The sequence below is a fragment of the Trachurus japonicus genome, chromosome 24 (assembly GCF_045865225.1).
Source record: "Trachurus japonicus isolate A0001 chromosome 24, Traja_1.0".
In the NCBI taxonomy this organism is placed as follows: domain Eukaryota; kingdom Metazoa; phylum Chordata; class Actinopteri; order Carangiformes; family Carangidae; genus Trachurus; species Trachurus japonicus.
The window spans coordinates 16,469,909-16,488,714 of record NC_140930.1 but is presented as its reverse complement, the minus strand read 5'-3'; the positions used below and the strand labels follow the sequence as shown (position 1 = coordinate 16,488,714).

General features: G+C 42.0%; 2 protein-coding genes across 2 annotated transcripts in view; one reads left to right on the top strand and one right to left on the bottom strand.

The window, feature by feature from the left end:
- Nucleotides 1-174: 174 nt before the first annotated feature.
- On the top strand, nt 175-17,659 carry cdc40 (cell division cycle 40 homolog (S. cerevisiae)). The gene is made up of 15 exons (XM_085770053.1): nt 175-378; nt 756-842; nt 1,566-1,695; nt 1,794-1,880; nt 2,010-2,149; nt 2,330-2,426; nt 2,797-2,936; nt 3,734-3,808; nt 5,369-5,414; nt 7,042-7,143; nt 8,579-8,694; nt 9,675-9,808; nt 12,884-12,960; nt 14,808-14,952; nt 15,658-17,659. The coding sequence occupies exons 1-15, from the start codon at nt 187-189 to the stop codon at nt 15,833-15,835; spliced, it is 1,746 nt and encodes a 581-aa protein (XP_085626179.1). The 5' UTR covers nt 175-186; the 3' UTR covers nt 15,836-17,659.
- Nucleotides 16,309-18,806, bottom strand: part of mettl24 (methyltransferase like 24) — a 34,049-nt gene continuing 31,551 nt past the window's right edge. Inside the window, exon 5 of the mRNA XM_085770055.1 lies at nt 16,309-17,645. Within this exon, the coding sequence (XP_085626181.1) occupies nt 17,328-17,645 (318 nt within the window). The 3' untranslated portion in view covers nt 16,309-17,327. The remainder of the gene's footprint in view (nt 17,646-18,806) is intronic.

Sequence of the window (18,806 nt, the reverse complement as noted above, 5' to 3'; positions counted from 1 at the left end):
TCCAAAACCAACAATTTTCTTCAGCTCGATTATCTTCAAATTTTATATTCTTTATACTTTCTCCGATGGCATGTTTTTTTTGGCATTATTTTTTATTTTTCCGGTGTTTTATTTTATTTTATTGTATCTTCTTTGCTATAACGGAAGTCCCGCCCTCCTGCTTCCGTCCAATTCACAACATCCAACATGTCTGCCGCCATAAGTTCCCTCGTTTCGTACGGCAGTGATTCCGATTCAGAAAATGAGTCAGAATCCAGCACCGGTGCCGACAAAGTGGAGCAAGTGGACCCAGACGCCACGGCTCACCTCAAACCACTGCAGCCTGGACGCACGATGTCCGTGGCTTTACTCAATGCCGCTCCCGAGGTCGCCGTTAAGGTAAGCTAACCAAGCTAGCTACTCTTGTTAGCTTCCCGTTATAGTAAGACGATAAACATGACATAGATGGGAGTCGCACCGTGCTTTAGATGTTTTAACAAGACATATTATATTAATGTGCTACGTGAAACACTTTGATGTGCAGCGTTAAGAATTGGTGATGAAGTAGAAAGTCGTGGGGAAACATTGGGCGTCGAGCGGGAGGATGCTGTATGCTAACCTGTAAAACTTTGCTTAAAAACATCTTGCTTTTGGTTGGTAACACTGACATTAGCGATACCGCCGTCGAGTTGGGATTCTCATTCTATAAGTGTTATAAACTCTCGGACCTTAATTGCCCGTTTACTGATTTACTGATATTCATGTCTTCATGTTAGGAGGCTGTGGAGACTGGCATACACCTGGACCCGTCGTTGAAAGAAGTCGCATACAACCCGACCTTCGAAACCATGTTTGCACCAGAGGTGATGTACTTTTTCAGCCGAATCCAATTGTATACGTGAGAGATACTAGATTAAAGGCTACGTTTTGTTTATGTTAATATGTTATGCAGCCTCAGTGAAGGCCTGTATGTGTAATGTGTATAATATGAGTGTCTTAAATATTACATGCGTAATAATAAGTGATATCCCAAGGTGTCTTTATATTACTGGGGTATTTTATTATTATTTATTTTATTTTATTATTTATTAATCAGCTGCAAGCTAAACATGAGTAGAGTCAAGCTCCTTGAGTGTATATATTGTCCTCTTAAAAGTAAAGTGGACTATTTATCAATTACTATTACATAAGCCAGAACATATCTTGTTATTCAACAAGTTGTGCCATCTTTGAGGCTTCTTAGAAAAGGTTGTCATCAATCAATTTGTATTTATAAAGTGTATATCATGCACAAGGCAGACTCAGTGTGTTATATATTATAATACAATGCAATAATAGTGCAAACAACAAAGAAGTGCAGAGCTTTTAAAGTTTAAAACAAGGCAAAACAAAATCAAAACAGTATCATGCGCAATTTAATCAAATGCAGTTGTGAAGAGGAAAGTGTTTAACTTGTGGTCACTGATGTTGCCTGTTTTACTGCCTTGGGCAGATTGTTCCAGATGCGTGGGGCATACACGTAGATGCAAAAAGCTGCCTCCCCTTGAGTTAGTGCTGTTAATAATTTTTTTTTTGCTCCCTTATAGTTTGGCCCAATGAACCCATATAAAACCCAGCAGATGGCTGCCCCCAGGAACATGTTGTCTGGCTATGCAGAACCTGCTCATGTCAACGACTTTATGTTTGAACAGCAGAGGAGGACGTTCTCCACCTTCGGTACGCTTGTCTCTGACCTCTGTCTTGGGTTTCATTGATGTGGTCAATATATGGAGCCTGTGAGAATTTTAATGACCCTTTTATAACTCTCTCCACAGGTTATGCTTTAGATCCCTCTGTTGACATACACCAGATGTCCTCTAGTGCATACATTGGTGCAGTAGATGAGGCTGAGAAAAATAAAGGTAATAATAGTTGATACGTTATTTCTCATGTGTTTGTTTACATTTACCTGTATAAATCGAATTATATGTGGAGTTACGTAGTATTTAGAGGAAAATCAGAACACTAATCTTTGGTTGCCTTTTCTTAAGGGTTAACTGTGTTTGAGACTGGACAAAAGAAGTCAGAGAAAAGGAAAAAGGTCAAAGGGGGAGATGCTGAAGAGATTGACAACTTCCTTGGACCATGGGCGAAATATGTAGATGAGAAAGATCTGGCCAAACCTTCAGAGGTAAGTTTCTGTACAATATGGAACTAGAGAATGTCACCTCTTTACATGTTTACCAGATCCAATTTACTACAGGGAAAAGATTTGAGAGTAAACTCACTTCAGTTTTCTAAGTCCATGTTTGGCTCTGTACCTGTATTCAACATGATAAGTGGTAGCTCATTTGTTAACCCCGCTTTACAGGACGAGAAGAAAGAGCTGGATGAAATCTTGGCCAAGAGACAGAAGAAGGGAAGGAATGAGGAAGATGCTCCAGCAGAGGAGAAGACCATACTCCATGGTACTGTGATTACTCTAATTTTATTTGTGGATTAATTTGAATGGCTATGGATCTCAGTGAAATGATCAAGTGTTCAAATTTATTTTAAATTTGACCTTGGAGACAGCATCTCACCATAATAAGGTCACCATAAATTTGCAGATTTGCCCTTTTAATTGTAATTTTCTGAGCATAGTAAGAAATTCTTGCTCACATCACAGTCTGACATAGTGTTCAAAACCCAAGATAGATTGGTTGGTCAGTGGCAATCTGTCTTTAGCGCTTGAGGATATAATACCATGAGAAACTGGCAGCATACAGCCCTCGCTCTTTCCAAAAAAACATGTATCCACCATCTTGCATGACATTTTGTTCTCTGTTCTCCCCACAGTCAAAGACATGTATGACTACCAGGGCAGATCTTACCTCCATGTCCCACAGGATGTTGGTATCAACCTGCGTTCTGCGGATGTCCCAGACAAGTGCTACCTGCCAAAGAAACAGATTCACGTCTGGTCTGGACACACCAAGGTCAGTGGGAAGGCCCATTAATCATTTGCGTGACTTACTGTACGTGAATATCTCTTTATCTGCCAGTGAAAAAAATCCTGCAGCTGTAAGTAATTCTCTACACGGCTTTGCTGATAAGTTCTAGTACTGCAGCGTTGTTTAAAATAATTCTGATATGCAAAGTGAGAGCTGTGTCACATAGGAATCTCTGTATACATAGAGAAAATCCCATTATACAGTCCTTGTAAGATTTTCTGATGCAGTCAGTAAAAACCTCCTGGGTAGTTTTGAATAAAATGATAACATAGTATAGGAGCCGCGTCTTCCTGACATATCCGAGATTATTCTGTCTCATTCAAAACAGCGTCTTTATAATTCAAATGTAAAGGCAAACACGGGGCTATTCCAAGAAAGATCTGATCCAAGTTTCAGATCTGCCAGCTAGCTTCAGGGAGACAGAAATCACTCAAGTTTTAAATTGGCTCCTTTCCACTTTGTGCAGCAAGTTACAGCCTTCACAATCTAATTTGAAATACAAAGAGGTTTGAAAAGATAATAAGTGTGTGGAAGTGCTGATGTCGAGATAATAGATGGGGTTGGCCCACATGGTGTCACCAAAGTTTTCGAGCATTTTTTGAAGAAAGTTTGGTTGAAGAACTTGAAGAGAATCATCATCATTTTCATGACTATCACAGATGCATTGTGATCTGCACACACACACACACACACCCCTTTCTGCTCTGGTTACCTTATGGCTCAATTGATGTCTCCCCCTTTAAGTCACTGCTTTCATTTATATAAATCAATTTATTTTCCAGGGTGTCAGTGCTATCCGTCTGTTTCCAAGCTCTGGACATCTGCTGCTCTCCTGCTCCATGGACTGTAAGATCAAGGTAAATACTCACAAAGAAGTACCTTCAGAGAAGTTAATTAATAGACACATTTATTCCTTATGTTTTGTAGTGTAGTTTATGATGGCTGGGTACAATGTCAGCTGTGAGGTTTTTAAAGGGATATTTCAACATTTAGGCCCCGTCCAGACGAATCCGTTTTTTTCGAATCCGGATAAATACTTTATCGGATTGGCCTCGCGTCCACACGAATCCGGCGTTTTCAGGGGGTGAAAACGGTATTTTTTGAAAACGGGTCCTAGAGTGGGAAAATTTGAAAACGCCGCCCCAGTGTTTTCGTCTGGACGGCCAATACGGGTTTTTTCTGAAACGATGATGTCATGCCCCCCGCCGCTCTACCTGTAACCTGAGACACACACACACACACACACACACACCGCTGCAGCAGCTGCTGCACACTGACAGTCTCGGCCGACTACCGTCAGGTCGCTCAGACGCTGCAGCTGAATCGCGCCTGTTTAATCATCACTGATCATCATATTTACTCTGACACGACTCCCTGTCAACATTTAATCCATGTTTGAGTTTGAATACAGCGGGGAACTTCTTCTATTGAATTACAGCGGGGACTTCCCGTCTTCTTCTCTGTCTTAAGTGTTTATGTGTGGCAGGCAGCGCTGCAGCGCCACACACGCTCCACACACACGCCTGCAGTATGTAGGTACTACAGCGTTTTGGGTCGTTTTCAGGTGATGCGTGTGGACGCAGATATTTCTGAAAACGATGCCGTGTTTACGGAGATTTTTTTCAAAACGATTAAGAAAAAGATCGGATTCGGTGAAGCCGCGTATTCGTCTGGACGGGGCCTTAGGCAAATTCACCTATTGCCATAATCCCAAATAGTAGGTTCATTACCTTTAATTGTCGGTGCAAGCTGTTAATGCACGTGGTATTTCCGGGCTTTCCCTCGTCAAACTCATCAAATACACAATCCAACAACTCCAAAACGCTCTCATGGACAAGCTGTGACCAGCACATTCACCACACTATGAGATAATAATGGAACGTTACGAGACGCAGTTGTTGTCGAGGTAAATATGTACCCGGAACTACATTTCCCAACAGGGCTACTCGACTTCAAACGTGAAAGTAGTTCAGAGTATTTGCTTCATGTGTCGTAATGTTACATAATTATACATTATTATTTCATAGCGTGGCAAATGTGCAGATGACAACTTGTCCACAAGAGCATTTTGGAGTTGTTGGATTGTGTATGTAGTTTGATGAGGGAAACATAGAAATACCATGAGCCTCTGTTGCTTTAGCTGAGCAGCTCACGTCTCTGCCCAGCCGATCTCAAAACAGCTTGCACCGACAATTAAAGGTAATGAACCTACTCCTAAAACTATAGGGATTATGGCAATAGGCGAATTTGCCAAAATGTTGAAATATCCCTTTAAGTAATATGTTAATACCAACATTATCTTACACATAGTGTGGTGGTCAAGACTAAATGCAAAGCTTTGGTATAAATTTGGTGGTTGAATTTAATGTGGTGCTGTAGCAAATCTAATTTCACTTTTGTTTTTTGTCCCATCACAGCTATGGGAAGTGTATGGCGAGAGGAGGTGTTTGCGGACATTTATTGGTAAGTGTCTTTATTAAAAGTCTCCCATTTAATAATATATCCGTAGTTGATATAATATAATAGTTAATTAAGAGATGTTGACAATTCACTGTGTGAAATGGTATAATGTTAACAATAATGGATCGTCAGCAAATGTGCTGACATGAAATATGCTGAAGGTTAAATGCAACCAGCCTTTTGGAAAATACACAGCAGTGACAGACTGTGAGCTCAGCATTTCTGGAACGCTAATAACACGTCTGCTGACCATTAACAAAGCGCATGCAGTTCATTTATTTATTTATTTTGACTAAATGATGGAGTCTGGGGCGTTTAGGCTAATACATGCGGGCCACTCTTACACCCCCTTCTCGGAGACGGTGCACTGTCAGGATAGAGATTGTTTGCAGTTGCGGTTCTGCTTGTCAGCTCCTTCACAGTGTATCCATAATTCAGCAGCCCAGGGGCTGAGGAGGAACAAGGGCCAAGGATGAGCACAAGGCGCAGGGAGGAGTGGGGGGTACAGGGGGAGAGAGAACACAGTTTAGGAGTGAATAAACTGACAGCGCGACTGGCTGAGGGGGTTTGGGAGTTTGTGAGTAGGAGAAGCAGCAGACATGCAGATGATGAGCAGAGCGGTGGTAGTAGTGCAGGGCAAGATTGTAAAGAACATACAAGATTTTCTCTTTGTTGTCACTGCTGTGCCTTCAATTTGATCATCTATTGTCCATTTTACTTATTTTTCAGCATCATGAACAATCCTGTTTGCTTTTTTCACTGTGTGTCTGGATGACCTTGAGGTCTTTAGAAACATCTTTCTTGTTTACAACACTGTTCAGTTTTCCTTTTTCATTACACTACAATCTCAATAGAGGAATTTCAACTCAATTGCCATTTTTAGTTTTTCATGTAAGAAGAATCTCAAAAGAACTGGGAATAGCTGATGTATGGGTGGAGAAGTGATTGTGCCTATCTTTGTGTCTGTATTCATGTTTGGATACAGTCTGACACATAGGGTATGTTTCATGAAGGTTGGCCTGCTTTCAGTAGTCTTGAGTAGTTATGTGTAATATGTTCCTTCATACATACACACACACAGACACACACATACATCATCAAGGCTTTCTGCAGCAGCGGCGTTGCCTTTGGTCTGCCAGCAAGCAGGGTTAGTGCAAGCGAGCAGGCAGACACTTAGCCTCAGTGGGCTCTGTTATCGCCGTGGAAACAGTGTAACCCTGATAAAAGCCAGCTTTAACAAGGGAGGCATCTGCGCACACCGAGCCCACTGGGACCTCACATCTCCTACGCCGTATGAGAAAAAGCCAAAAGGCTGCATAGATTGGGATTAGGGAGAGAAAAAAGGTGGAGCGCGGTCGAAAAGACAGATGGAGCATGTAATGTTTTTCTTTCTCTTCCTCTTTCTGTCTCCAAGCTCATTTAAAGATTTCATTCCCCTCGTGTCCCACAGCCCACTTCATCTTTCTTCCTCAACATCCCCGATTTCCCTTAACTAGATTTCACATTCCTCAAATGAACTGGGTATCAAAGGGAGGCAGCTGGGGGAGACTTGGCAACATATAAAATGTCATTTTTTTAGCACATATTTGTTTATTTGTTATGTGTGAACTTTTCTTCCACTGTGTCTTAGGTCACAGCAAAGCAGTTCGAGACATTTGCTACAACAACACTGGAACCCAGTTCCTCAGTGCTGCCTATGACCGCTACCTTAAACTCTGGGACTCTGAGACAGGTACGTCCTGCCACTGTTTTCACCAAGCTCTCCATCTTGTTACGATTCTCTGAAAACACTGGATTAAGAAAGATGTAAACTTGAATATCCCAATTATAGAGTAGATCAGTTTTCTATCTCTGTGTCACTTTTACATTTTTTATCTGGGTCCGGGGGGTAGGAGGATGTTAACATGCAGTCTAGGAACATTTAATAACCGTGCCCTTTACCTGGACTGTTTACCTGCAAACCTTCAAATCAGCTATTCTTTGTCTTTTGTGACCATAATATAAATCACATTTTATGATCATTTCTAGAATAAACGGTTGATTACTAAATGTTATCTGCATATTGATTATTAAAGAAGGTAATTGTTAGTTGAAGGCCTACTTCTCACTTTGCTATGGCTGTATGTAGAAATCCTGTAGAGGTCAGTGGGACATTAGTCTCTCTAAATCATAAGCATCTCATTTATATTCAAATGAAGTTGCCAATTACACAGTACTACAAACTATGAATTTCTGGTTTTGCAGACTTGATGAAGACATATTTAAAAAAAAAAAAACGCACAAAAGCTTTTATTTGAAAACGCTGTCTGGATTGGGGACAGATTCTCTCATGGGTTTTCATATTTTCACGGTTTCTGTGACAGTATTGAGTTTTCAAATTGAATTTGTTGTCTCGCTTTATACATGCGGTTCAGGTCTATAAATAAAATCAGATTACAAATGATTTCCTTTGTGCATGTCTATGTGAATTGTACGGGTTCCTGTTCTCACTCGTCCCAAACGTCCTCTTGTTATCTTTCCCCTGTGCTCATCCATTTTTACCGTATATCCACCCCTCTCCATTCAGGAGTGCCAATCCAGCAGAGGGCAGAAAAGAGTTAAATCCCCCACTTGTTGATAACACCACCCCCTTTGTAGCCATGTCATCCAAATACTTGTGTGTGTAAAGAGTTAATCATTGGTAAATGAGAAGGGTTCTTTGCTTTTCCAATCACTTCTTGTGGATTTGTTTAGTATACATTTATAAACAGCAGTTGCTTTTCCATGTAGCTGTATAGTATAGGGGCGTATAGGGGGTCGTTTTAGGATTTTATTCCAGATTTGTCCCAGATGCAGTTGAAGCACTGAATGTGACACAGAAATTATGTTAATGAAAAGCCTCCATTCTAAACTTAAGAGCTTCTTGATGTTGCAGTCATTTTAATTTCTTGGTTTCTCAGCTCTCGCAATTGTGGTAGCATCGATGGTGATTCATCTCTGCTCAATGGACACATCAGGAGATATTGAATTTTCTGTGTTGTGGCTGAGCCCCTGGCCCCCACAGGGACAAGAGCATACAGAACAGAAAAGTTGCAAACTGTCCCTAAAATTTAAACGGCTTGAGTTACCTTTTTGAGAAGCCTCTGTGGATTATTCTGAAGCTCTGACTCTTAATCCTACCTCCACAGGCCAGTGTATCTCCCGCTTCACCAACAGGAAGGTGCCATACTGCGTCAAGTTCAACCCAGACGAGGACAAACAGAACCTTTTTGTGGCCGGCATGTCGGATAAGAAGATTGTTCAGGTAAAGCTGGCATTTGCTGCAATGTGAGCAATTCAATTCGGCTCCCGCCATCACCTCCATGTATTTCCCAGTTGACCAAGCTGATGCACTCGTGAATTTCTTTGTATACCCTCTGTGCCCACAGCAGCATGAAATACACTTCCCGCCTCAACTTCCAGGCATTACAGTGTGTCTAGATGTAGTGTGAGTGTGAGAGAAGGGTTTCACAGGCTGTCAGGACTAGAGCAAGTTATTAATCACAAGCAGCATTAGGGTGGAAAAGAGGCAACGGGAAGAGAACAATCTGTGAAAAAAGTTAGAAATCCGAATAGACAGTTTTCAGAGCGGGGGGGGGGTAACCCTGAACCGATGATGAGCCGATGAAAGCTTGGATCTCCGAGGCCGTACCAACTGGGAGAACAGATAGCCTGGAATATGATTTTATTTTTCTATAATGGGATTACTAAAAATGCAACAGTTTGGTTTTATTTCTTTTTACTTTTAGTTCAGCTTAAATTGAAAATATGTCTGAATGTCCCCAATGTCCAAACCATAACCATTACCATAATATCTGGCTCAATAATCAGGGTTAGTATAAAATCATGCCGCTCTGTTCTGGGTTTTGAGAACAGATGGTTGTTCTCGTGAGCAGCCGAGGGGTAAGAGGTTGGAATAAAAAGAAAAAAAGAGCATGAATAGAATTAGATGTAAAATCTGTTTGGACAGAAATGAGTCCTATTCGTTTGTAGCCTGGGGACCAGTTTTATGAGGTTGTATTTCTTTTACATTTTAATGTGAGTAAACTGTTCCAAAAACACTGATGTTCAAGACAGAGGCCTGTGAATAGCTGTCATCACACCACTGCAGTTAAGTCATTTCACTCCAGTCTCCCACAGGCTCTTCATATTAGTGTCTCATTTTACTTTTTTCCAGACAATAAGAAAAAAAACAGTTGTGTTTACCTCCTCTCTGTCTCCTCTTCTATGTTTCTCCTGTAACAGTGGGACATCAGAACGGGTGAAGTGGTTCAAGAGTACGACCGTCACCTGGGAGCCGTCAACACCATCACCTTTGTTGATGAGAATCGCCGGTTTGTCAGCACATCAGACGACAAGAGTCTTCGAGTTTGGGAATGGTGAGTAACGGATTATTTCTGAATTACGCCTGAAATGCTGTATGTATTCAGAATTTTGTTGTGCTGTTTTAGTGTTTGTTGTTCTGCCTCCAAGCAAGGCGTATCAGGGTTAATAATGAAATGGGCAGCAGCTCAGACAAATGAAGTACATGATGAAGTTCAGTCATCCAAAACTCGATAAATAAAGGATAGAAAACAATGAGACATTTATACAAGGTTGCGAGGCTCTTCGCAGGAACCATTTCAGTTTTCAACCCCCTCATTAATGTGCATCTTGCTGATACAAAGTGTACTTTAGTTTTCATCCATCTTTTTTTGTGTTTTCTGTGTAAAAAGACAACATTTAAAATACTCAAACTCTATATTCTGTCCGGGACTGTTTCCTGAAGAAGTCACAGTCTTGCACAGCAACTTTCATTAGTCGTTAATAAGAACGACGAGACATCAACAAACCTCCACGCGACCCAGCCTGAGACGGTTCACCCAGCTGTGCTGCTAATGTGCTGAGTCACAGCCTCTGCTACAGTTTGCCTGCTTTACATGCATCTATTATCCTGCGAGTCAATGTTGTTGTTTTTTTCATACCCTGGAGTTAACATTGTTCCCTGACAACGCTCCAGCAATAAGCCGTCTAATCCCGGTCTCTGTTGCCGGTTGTATATTTTAATAAATAAGAATATGAAATGGTTCCACATAATATATTACTGGAAAGACAGATTTGCTTGGACGACTGACAGGTTAGACAAAGTTCAAATTAATTTTCCCTTGTAAAATCTCAATTCCTGTCTTGTTATCAACAAAATCCAATTTTAAGAAAAATAAATTTTTCGAGCTTATTTGTTTTTAGAAATTATCATTGTCAGAACTCCCCCTCCTCCCCTTTTTTTTTTCTTCTTCCAGAGCTTGAGACTTGGTTATTTAATGCCAAGTCCAAATGGAGTGATATAATGAATTGTTGACAGAATACCATAGGGCAAAAGAAAGACATCCCTAGAGTCTACTTTCTACACATGTTTGGGAGGGAGACTCCCACAGTGTTTGCAGCGTGGGAGCGAGGAGGCGAGTGGTATGTCGGGCTAAAGAGAGGCTTTACTGTCCCTCTTTCTCCCACAGACTCCACCTGGCTCTGGGGTCTTGCCTTCTTTCCCCTCCAACAAGCTAACACTCCATATGAGAGCCGTTACATAGCAGCTGAATTTACCAAAAATAAAAGTCTCACATGTCTAGAAGGGAAACAGGGGCTGTTAGAGAGGGGCAGGGTGGGTGATTTTGAAGGGGGGGCGGGGCCAGATGGTTAGAAAAGACTGTGAGGCAGCAATACGACAAGTCATTCACATCACAGTGGCAAACACCCACACACGATTCAAATTTTCTCCTCGTTCTTACTCATATTCAAGATATTTTTTCACGTCTTTATCTGAAGGAAAGGTTTGTCATCGACGAGCGCACAGTCGCTGTATGCGTTGGAGGAGGATTACAATCAATATGAAATGTGCCACTCGCTGCCAGCAAGGGGAATTAGCTCCTGATCATAAAGGCATCATTCAGTGAGCAATGAAACGGTTGGGCTCGGTGGGTCATTCTGGGTGATGATGGATAGAGAAGGACGAAAAACGCAGAACACTGACTAGCAAACGACATTGTTGTTGGATAAGCACAGTAAGGAAACCCCCCCAAAACTTGATTTTACTTATTTATTTTCAATATGATTTTACTAAACAGCTTGACAAGAGGCAGTCTGGAAAGCTGTTTTAAATGAGTCCTCTTCCTAAAGACGCTCCTCATGCAACCCACATTGAATCAGACATTATCTAAACATTTGTCCACTAAATATAACTGAAACAAATCATTTATTGGGCTTTCAATAGTAATTACATTTTGTCAAATCCTCTTTTCACTTCATTTTCAAATAAGAACCAAAGATGGTCTCCTTCATTTCCTTCTCAGTGAAAGATGCTCAGTCTTGATTAAAAAAAACAAAAAAGACATAAATCCCACTGCAGATGCCTTAAAAGCTAAAGTTCTCACAAAAATGCTGTTTTTTGTTTGCTCTTCCATGTCAATCAAGCTTGCAGACAATGATTAAAACAAGGATAAATCATTTAATATTAATGAATGGTGTATCTCTTGTGTATAGATTGTTTATCATCTGTTTTCTTTTCTTCTGCTCCCATGGCTCTCCAGACAGCAGAACATTTACACCGGTTATTTCTGGAGCTCAGAAGAAGAGATCCAATGGCCTTGTTATCTCTTCAGAGTTTAGCTTGGCTTGTCTGCAGACATTGGCTCTGACAAACCCTGGGGCCCCTTTAATGTCTGACTGTGTGCACACACGTGAATTGAAGAGTGTTTTATGAGTGCAAGGAATCTCATTTCTCATTTCACCCTCGTCTTCACTTCTTCGAAGACCATTTTTGGGCTTGTGTGTGTGCAAACACAGCAATGTCACTTTCCTCCAGCTGTTACACGTCACACGAAGAGACAGAGACATGGCCTTGGTTTAAGCAGATAGCAAGATGAGTTCAGGGCCATTGCTCATTAGTGCTCATTACACACAGAGTAAAGCAGACAGACACTCATGGATTGAGTTTACACAAGTTCCAGAGGTCAGTAGAGGAAAAACAGAAATTGGCATGTTGTTATTCCGACAGACACACACAAACACAGCGCAGTGTAAATTAGGATGATTTTCTGCAGACCACTTAAGATCAAATACCCAAGTTTCCTGGCTCCTCCAAAGCTTAGAGACAGAGAGGATTAATAAGTAATTGGTAGCCGGTACAGACGGCAGTGCATCATCAAAAGCTTCTAGTTCTTTCAGATCGCATGGATTTATTTACATTCTGTAGCTCTAATGGTGATAGCGCCTGTTTTTCATCATTGTCGTCTCTTTCATAACAAGTGTTTTTTTTTTTTTTCTTTTAGATGACTCAAGCAGTTGTAGTTGTAAACACACAGCAGTGGCGTGAATGTTTTCCTTGTTTCCTTGAGTTGTTCTTGTTCAGATTGTGTTCTCATCCAGCGTTTAACCCATCTTCAAATGTGCTCAAAATGCTCTGTGCTTTTTATTTTCAGGGATATCCCTGTGGACTTCAAGTACATCGCTGAGCCCAGTATGCACTCCATGCCAGCTGTGACTCTCTCTCCCAATGGTGAGTAGTGAAATCATGGCAGAACGGTCACAAACAAGCACACAGCAGAAAGGACTCTGGGGAACTTAAGCCTATATCGCCAGATTGAAGTTGTTGGCTGTTGCTCAGCAGGAACAAAAAAAGCAATGACTGGCTCGGATCAGGTGAACAATGATGGACAATACACATCTGGTTTTCTTTTTTCTTTCATTGTCCTGTGACCTATCACATGGCATTTAAAGAATGGCTGATTTGAGTTGTGTTTCATGTGGTAGAAGAAGAGAGATACTCTGGCTTTCACAGATCTACTGTTGGGCAGTGTGTTGAATAATGAATGAAAACTAAGAAGGAAAATTGATGCAGAAGGAATAGTTTGACATTTTATTTGATTTGATTTTTTGCCAAGAGGTGGATGAGAAAATAGAAAACCACAGTCGTACCTCTGAAGAAAATATGAAGCCACAGCCAGGAGACGTTAAATACAGAGTTAAAGCGCCTGGCTCTGTCCAAATATTTAAAAAAAACTCCTCTGCATCTTGTCATATGACGCCCTTACCCAGCCAAGAGATGTCCCTGCACATGCCAATCAGTAAAACTACAGATGTGACAGAGACAAAGACGTGTGGTGTGTGATATTATTCTGATTTAAGAGTATTCTGCAGACGTGCGACTCGGCGGGAGATGACAGCGGCACACAGATATGAATGCGGCATGTTGCCATGTTTTGTAAGCAGGACGCATTCCAGGTGATAACAGGATTAACAGACGGCCGTCCTCTTCAAATATACAGCCTCTTGTTTGAATCAGGAATTCCCTGTTGTACCCACTCGGCTTCAACGACCATCAAACTCAGCTCCTCTGTCGTCGGCTGTTCCTTCCCTCACTGCCTACCTTTGATTCTCCCTTTTATGTGCTCTCCATGCTCTCTTCCTTCCTCCTGGCAGCGTTCTTATTTGTCCCAACATGATTTGTTTCTCCTCAGCGTGTGAATAATGAATGCATTCTCAGTGGGAAGCCATTCAGTTTTTCTCTAATGCCTAAATGCCCCCCCCCCCCTCCCTTACCCTCCCATCCCCTCCCAGCACTATATCCTCTGCCTCTCTCTCCTCTCATCGTCTTCAAGAAACCGACAGAGGCTCAGTCCGCCAGTGAAATCGGTCAAGTTGTTGTCATTCCTCTGAATCTTATCGCATCGGTTGTTTGTGGACAAAAGCGTCTTTTTCCATTTATGTTTCATGAGGGAGGATGTGAGTGAAGGACACACACACCAACACTTGAGCTCCTTCTCGTACCACATTAATAATTTCCATCATGTTTCCTTTCAAGAGGTGCACTGAGTCGTGTAATGCTTTGACACTGAAGCGCTGCCTCTTATCACTGTGTAGTGACTTGGAGACCGCAGCGGCGTCAGGAGCAGAAAACGCTCTGTAAAGTAGATCTCGCCTGAGCAGTGACTGATGAAAACCCTCTTTTCATTCTTCACTAAATCGCCCGGCATATATCCACCAATTACAATGTACCTGTCGTTAAAAATGTTTCACTCTTCTTGATGTCCCACCAGATCAGAGTTGTTACTCTGGCACGCTTCGAGAACACCGACACAGGCAGGCAGCATCAAAGACACTCACGGCTGCTTGTTAAACAATTGGCTGTGAAGAATCATGCTAACGAGACAAAATAGCAAGTTAATACACACTTGAAAACGTGCCGGGACAACCTTTTACAGCTTAGATGTGTTGAACACTTCTGATAACCACCATGCTTTAATAGCACCTTTTTTTATTGCCCATTTGTAAGCGTTTTGTATTATGGTACAAAGTGTTCTGTAGCAGTGTGATGTAATGCACCTTGCCTGTTTCGCACCACAGGTAAATGGCTTGCATGTCAGTCCATGGACAACCAGATTCTTATCTTTGGAGCCCAGAACCGCTTCAGACTGAACAAGAAGAAGGTCTTCAAGGGCCACATGGTGGCTGGCTATGCCTGCCAAGTGGACTTCTCCCCAGACATGAGGTAAACCTTTTCATTTTGTTTCTGCATGTTCTGATAAAAGATAGCATCAGTGAGATACAAGCAAGACTCAGCAAGAGATTCATATAGCTCATTAATATTTGATGCACGCTGATTATTAAGCACTTGTTTGGCACTCAGGAATCTAAATGTGCCAGGGAAAAAAAATAAAAGCAGGTCAAAAGAGATTAAATTCTTCCTTTTGATTAGTTGTGGAGAGAGGTGGAAGTAAAAATGAAAGAGAAGTGGAAAAGAAATTAACAGAATAATCAGGCAAATGAGAACCAAATGAAAGAGTACATTTATTCCAGTAAATGAACGCAAAGAGCAGAAAAAGGTGCTCACAAAGACCACCCTGTGCAGGTATCTGTGCTCTTCATGTTATCTACTGTGTAAGCTCCACAAGGAGAGCTAACTAGGGCAGTCCAGCAGCCTAATTTTAGACAAAACACCCATTAAGACCTGTTTTCTCCCCTCTTCTCGTCCACCGCCACCCACGAGTGTGAGCAGGTGCCCTCGTGTCCTTTCAGTAACCATAGCAACACTCCCGAATAGACTAAATACCAAAAAACTCAAAGACTCCCACCTTTTTGGCAGGTGAAGTGGAGACAGAAATACTTTTTTTTAGCAAAGTGCTAATCTTTCCATCATCACCCACCCTCTCCTCTCCTGCCCCCTCTCTCTTTCCCTCTCTTCATTTTCTACCAGCTATGTGGTGTCCGGCGATGCAGACGGAAAGCTCAACATTTGGGATTGGAAGACCACCAAGCTTTATCACCGGATCAAGGCTCATGACAAGGTTTGCATCAGCGCCCTGTGGCATCCACATGAAACCTCCAAGGTCATCACCTGCGGATGGGATGGACAAATCAAACTCTGGGACTAGAAGTCTCTGGGGTGCGTCTTTGGGGGACAGGAGTATGCGGGGTCTGGAAAATGTTGGGCAAAACTGTTTGTCCCATGGATTTTGTGAACATTTTTTAAGTGGAAACCACAGGACTGGTATCCAGTCTTATTATAGCAGTGTATTTTTGTATCCTTGCATGAGATCTGAATATAAACTCATGTAAAATCTGTACAAAGATGAACACAAGCATACTTTTAGAAAACAGTTTCTTCTGCAAAACTTGTATTAGGGGAGTCATTTGGCATTTTTTGACTAAATGTTTTGTTATTTTAATTGGCATCGTCCTGTGTATGTAGTATACTTTTTTTGTAATTCTCGGTAACAATTCCTTGTTTTCAATTGTCTGACCATCCCTTAAATAAACATTCTGTAAAACGAAGCATAGTTTCCTTAGCAAAAGTCTTTCTGCCATTGATAATTCAGAACAAAATCATGACAAGAAGACCCAGACATTTCTTTATTAGTTTATTCAACTGCACCAACAGATTTGGCAAATTACATTAGTGGGATCATTTTTGAAGGTTTTTCCAAAATGTTTTTGGCCTGTGCTATATTTGGAGATGAAAGTTGTTGATGATTTTCTAGTGGATCACAGATAGTGAATTATAGTGAATTAAGGCCAACTGAACACCAGACGAAGAAGGGACAGAAAAAAACACCCGACAGTTACACAAAATGTTTCTGTGTGTGAATCTGAATGGTTTTCTCTAATAACCCAGGGAACTGCAGTATGCAAAAATAACTACAGTATAATTCCGTTGTCTTTTGTGCGCTTTCTCCCCCACACATCCTCATTCAAATATCCCAAAAAACACTCTGTACACTGTGTACAAGTCTAGAGACATAAATGTCCAGTTCTTCATATTACTTTTGCATTTTGTTTTCTAGACAGTCATACAAGGTTCAACTGCAGCGAAGCGTCCATTCGCCCAGACGGTTATCATCTTCCGCCTCCGGAGCGGATCTCATCTCTTTACATCTACCTCTCCCCTTTGACATTGTGTATCTATTTCCTGAAACTCATGTACTATTTTTGGGAGCAGCAGTCTCTGGTTCTTGCGTAGACTTAAGTTGTCTCATATCAGGCAGGAGCGTCTGGCTGTGAGCCCGGTCCAGACAAGACCATGATGACATGGGCGAGCGTGACTCAGAGGCTGACCTGCAGCCAACAACACAACTACTATGAGGTAGAACACAGAAAGCCTCTGGAGGCAATTACTCTGTCCCTCTACACTGACTGAGGTCATTACAGGCCAGGAGAGGCAGAGCAGGAGGATAAGTAGGAGCAGGGATTTTAGCTCTACAAAAAGGTCAAGCCAGATAAGAACAGTCTGTTGGAGAAAAGTCGTGTTCTGTATCAAGAATATGTGCTCACACTGGAAAAAACTCCTGCTACACATTTTAATTCGCTGGCCTCTGCAGCCAACGTCTTGTTTTTGGCTGCACCTGTTTGATCTCAGTCTGGCATCCTTCAAGGCCTCCACTGTGTGTTCACCCAGCTCAATGTGTAAGCACTGCTGGCATTGAGGATATTCTTATGCAGGAAGAGGTGAGGTTTGGCCGGGTCGCTGTGGACGTGGAAGAGCCGGAAGTTGGCGCGTTCCAGCTCCTTGAGCAGACTGTACCAGTACCGCACCACGGACGGGTCGTCGCCGGCCACCTCGAAACCGGCCCAGTGCAGGTGGACCTCCAACAGCAGCTGACCCACAGAGTCCACAACTCCCTCCAGAAGCAGATTCTCCAAAATCTTCCACTCTGCGCTCTCCATATCTGCCTTCAGTACATCCACCTGGAACAGAAAAAGATGACATTTTTTTCCATCTTCAGGTAATAAATGATTTCTGTTATAGCACTGGAATGACATTAAACTGTGTGGAATTATTGAACTCAAAAGCTATTAAAAGATGAGAAGGAGCAAGTGAAGCTTGGCCTTTGTTCTTGCTTTAGTGATGCTGATGATGAATTGAGCGGGAGAGCAGCCTGACGAGGCCCGCTGTGTTGGAGCAGGGAGGAAGCACTTCCTAAGATGAATGTTAATCGTACCCTTAGGTTATATCCATGTAAGGAGACTCATGCATGGCCAAAGTTTAATGCACATCCTCGGGATCTTGGGATTAGTCTTGACTCGGCTGGGTTGCTGAAGATGTCCATTGCCTGACCTCTATGTGTTTAAAGGGCTTGTTGGCAACGACACTTCTATCCCCTGTTCTCTCAGCATTTTCCCAGCTAGTACATCATGTTAGCCGCTAAATTAGTTATGATAATACTTGAGGAGAGATTCAGATTACAGGATTTATCAGAAAAGGAGCCCAGGGTTTTTGTCAAGGATTATTTCATTAATCCTTTGAGATGCTAGCTAAAGGAAATTCAGGAGTTCTCTTGGTTTTTTTTTAGTAGAGAAAAATGTTCTACGCCTCAACCGTGAACATCGTCTACCGCTATGACAGCACAGATACTAAAGTGTCCATGAAATTTCTCTCCAATTGATGCCTTTGGTGGTGCCACAGAATTCCCAGGCCTCATTAGTGGAACTGAGCAATTCTCAGAAAACTCTCAAACAACTCTTATCTTTGAAGAACAAGTCCAAATGCTGTCCCCCGTCCCTCCCATGGGCCTCTCCCAAACTCCCACAAGCAGAGATGTGTTCTTTAATTGGAAGGAAACGTCGTAATGGAAAATGATGTGGTGTCAACAGGAGGTGATGTATTTACTCTGTTTCTTGGAGAGAGCGCGTCTTGTCTGAGAATATGCGGGCGTCACACTGTGTTTGTGTGCATTTGTCGGGAGCGAGCAGCTCATGCAACTTCAATCTGTCTTAATGATGTAAGGTCTGTTCATTTTTCAGTGTACTTGATCTAAATTGCCTCTCTGTCTCAGTGGTCCCCGATTCAATGCTGCCAATATCAGCTCTCTCTGCAGGAAGGAGTCACAAGCCCTGGCAAGGCTCCTG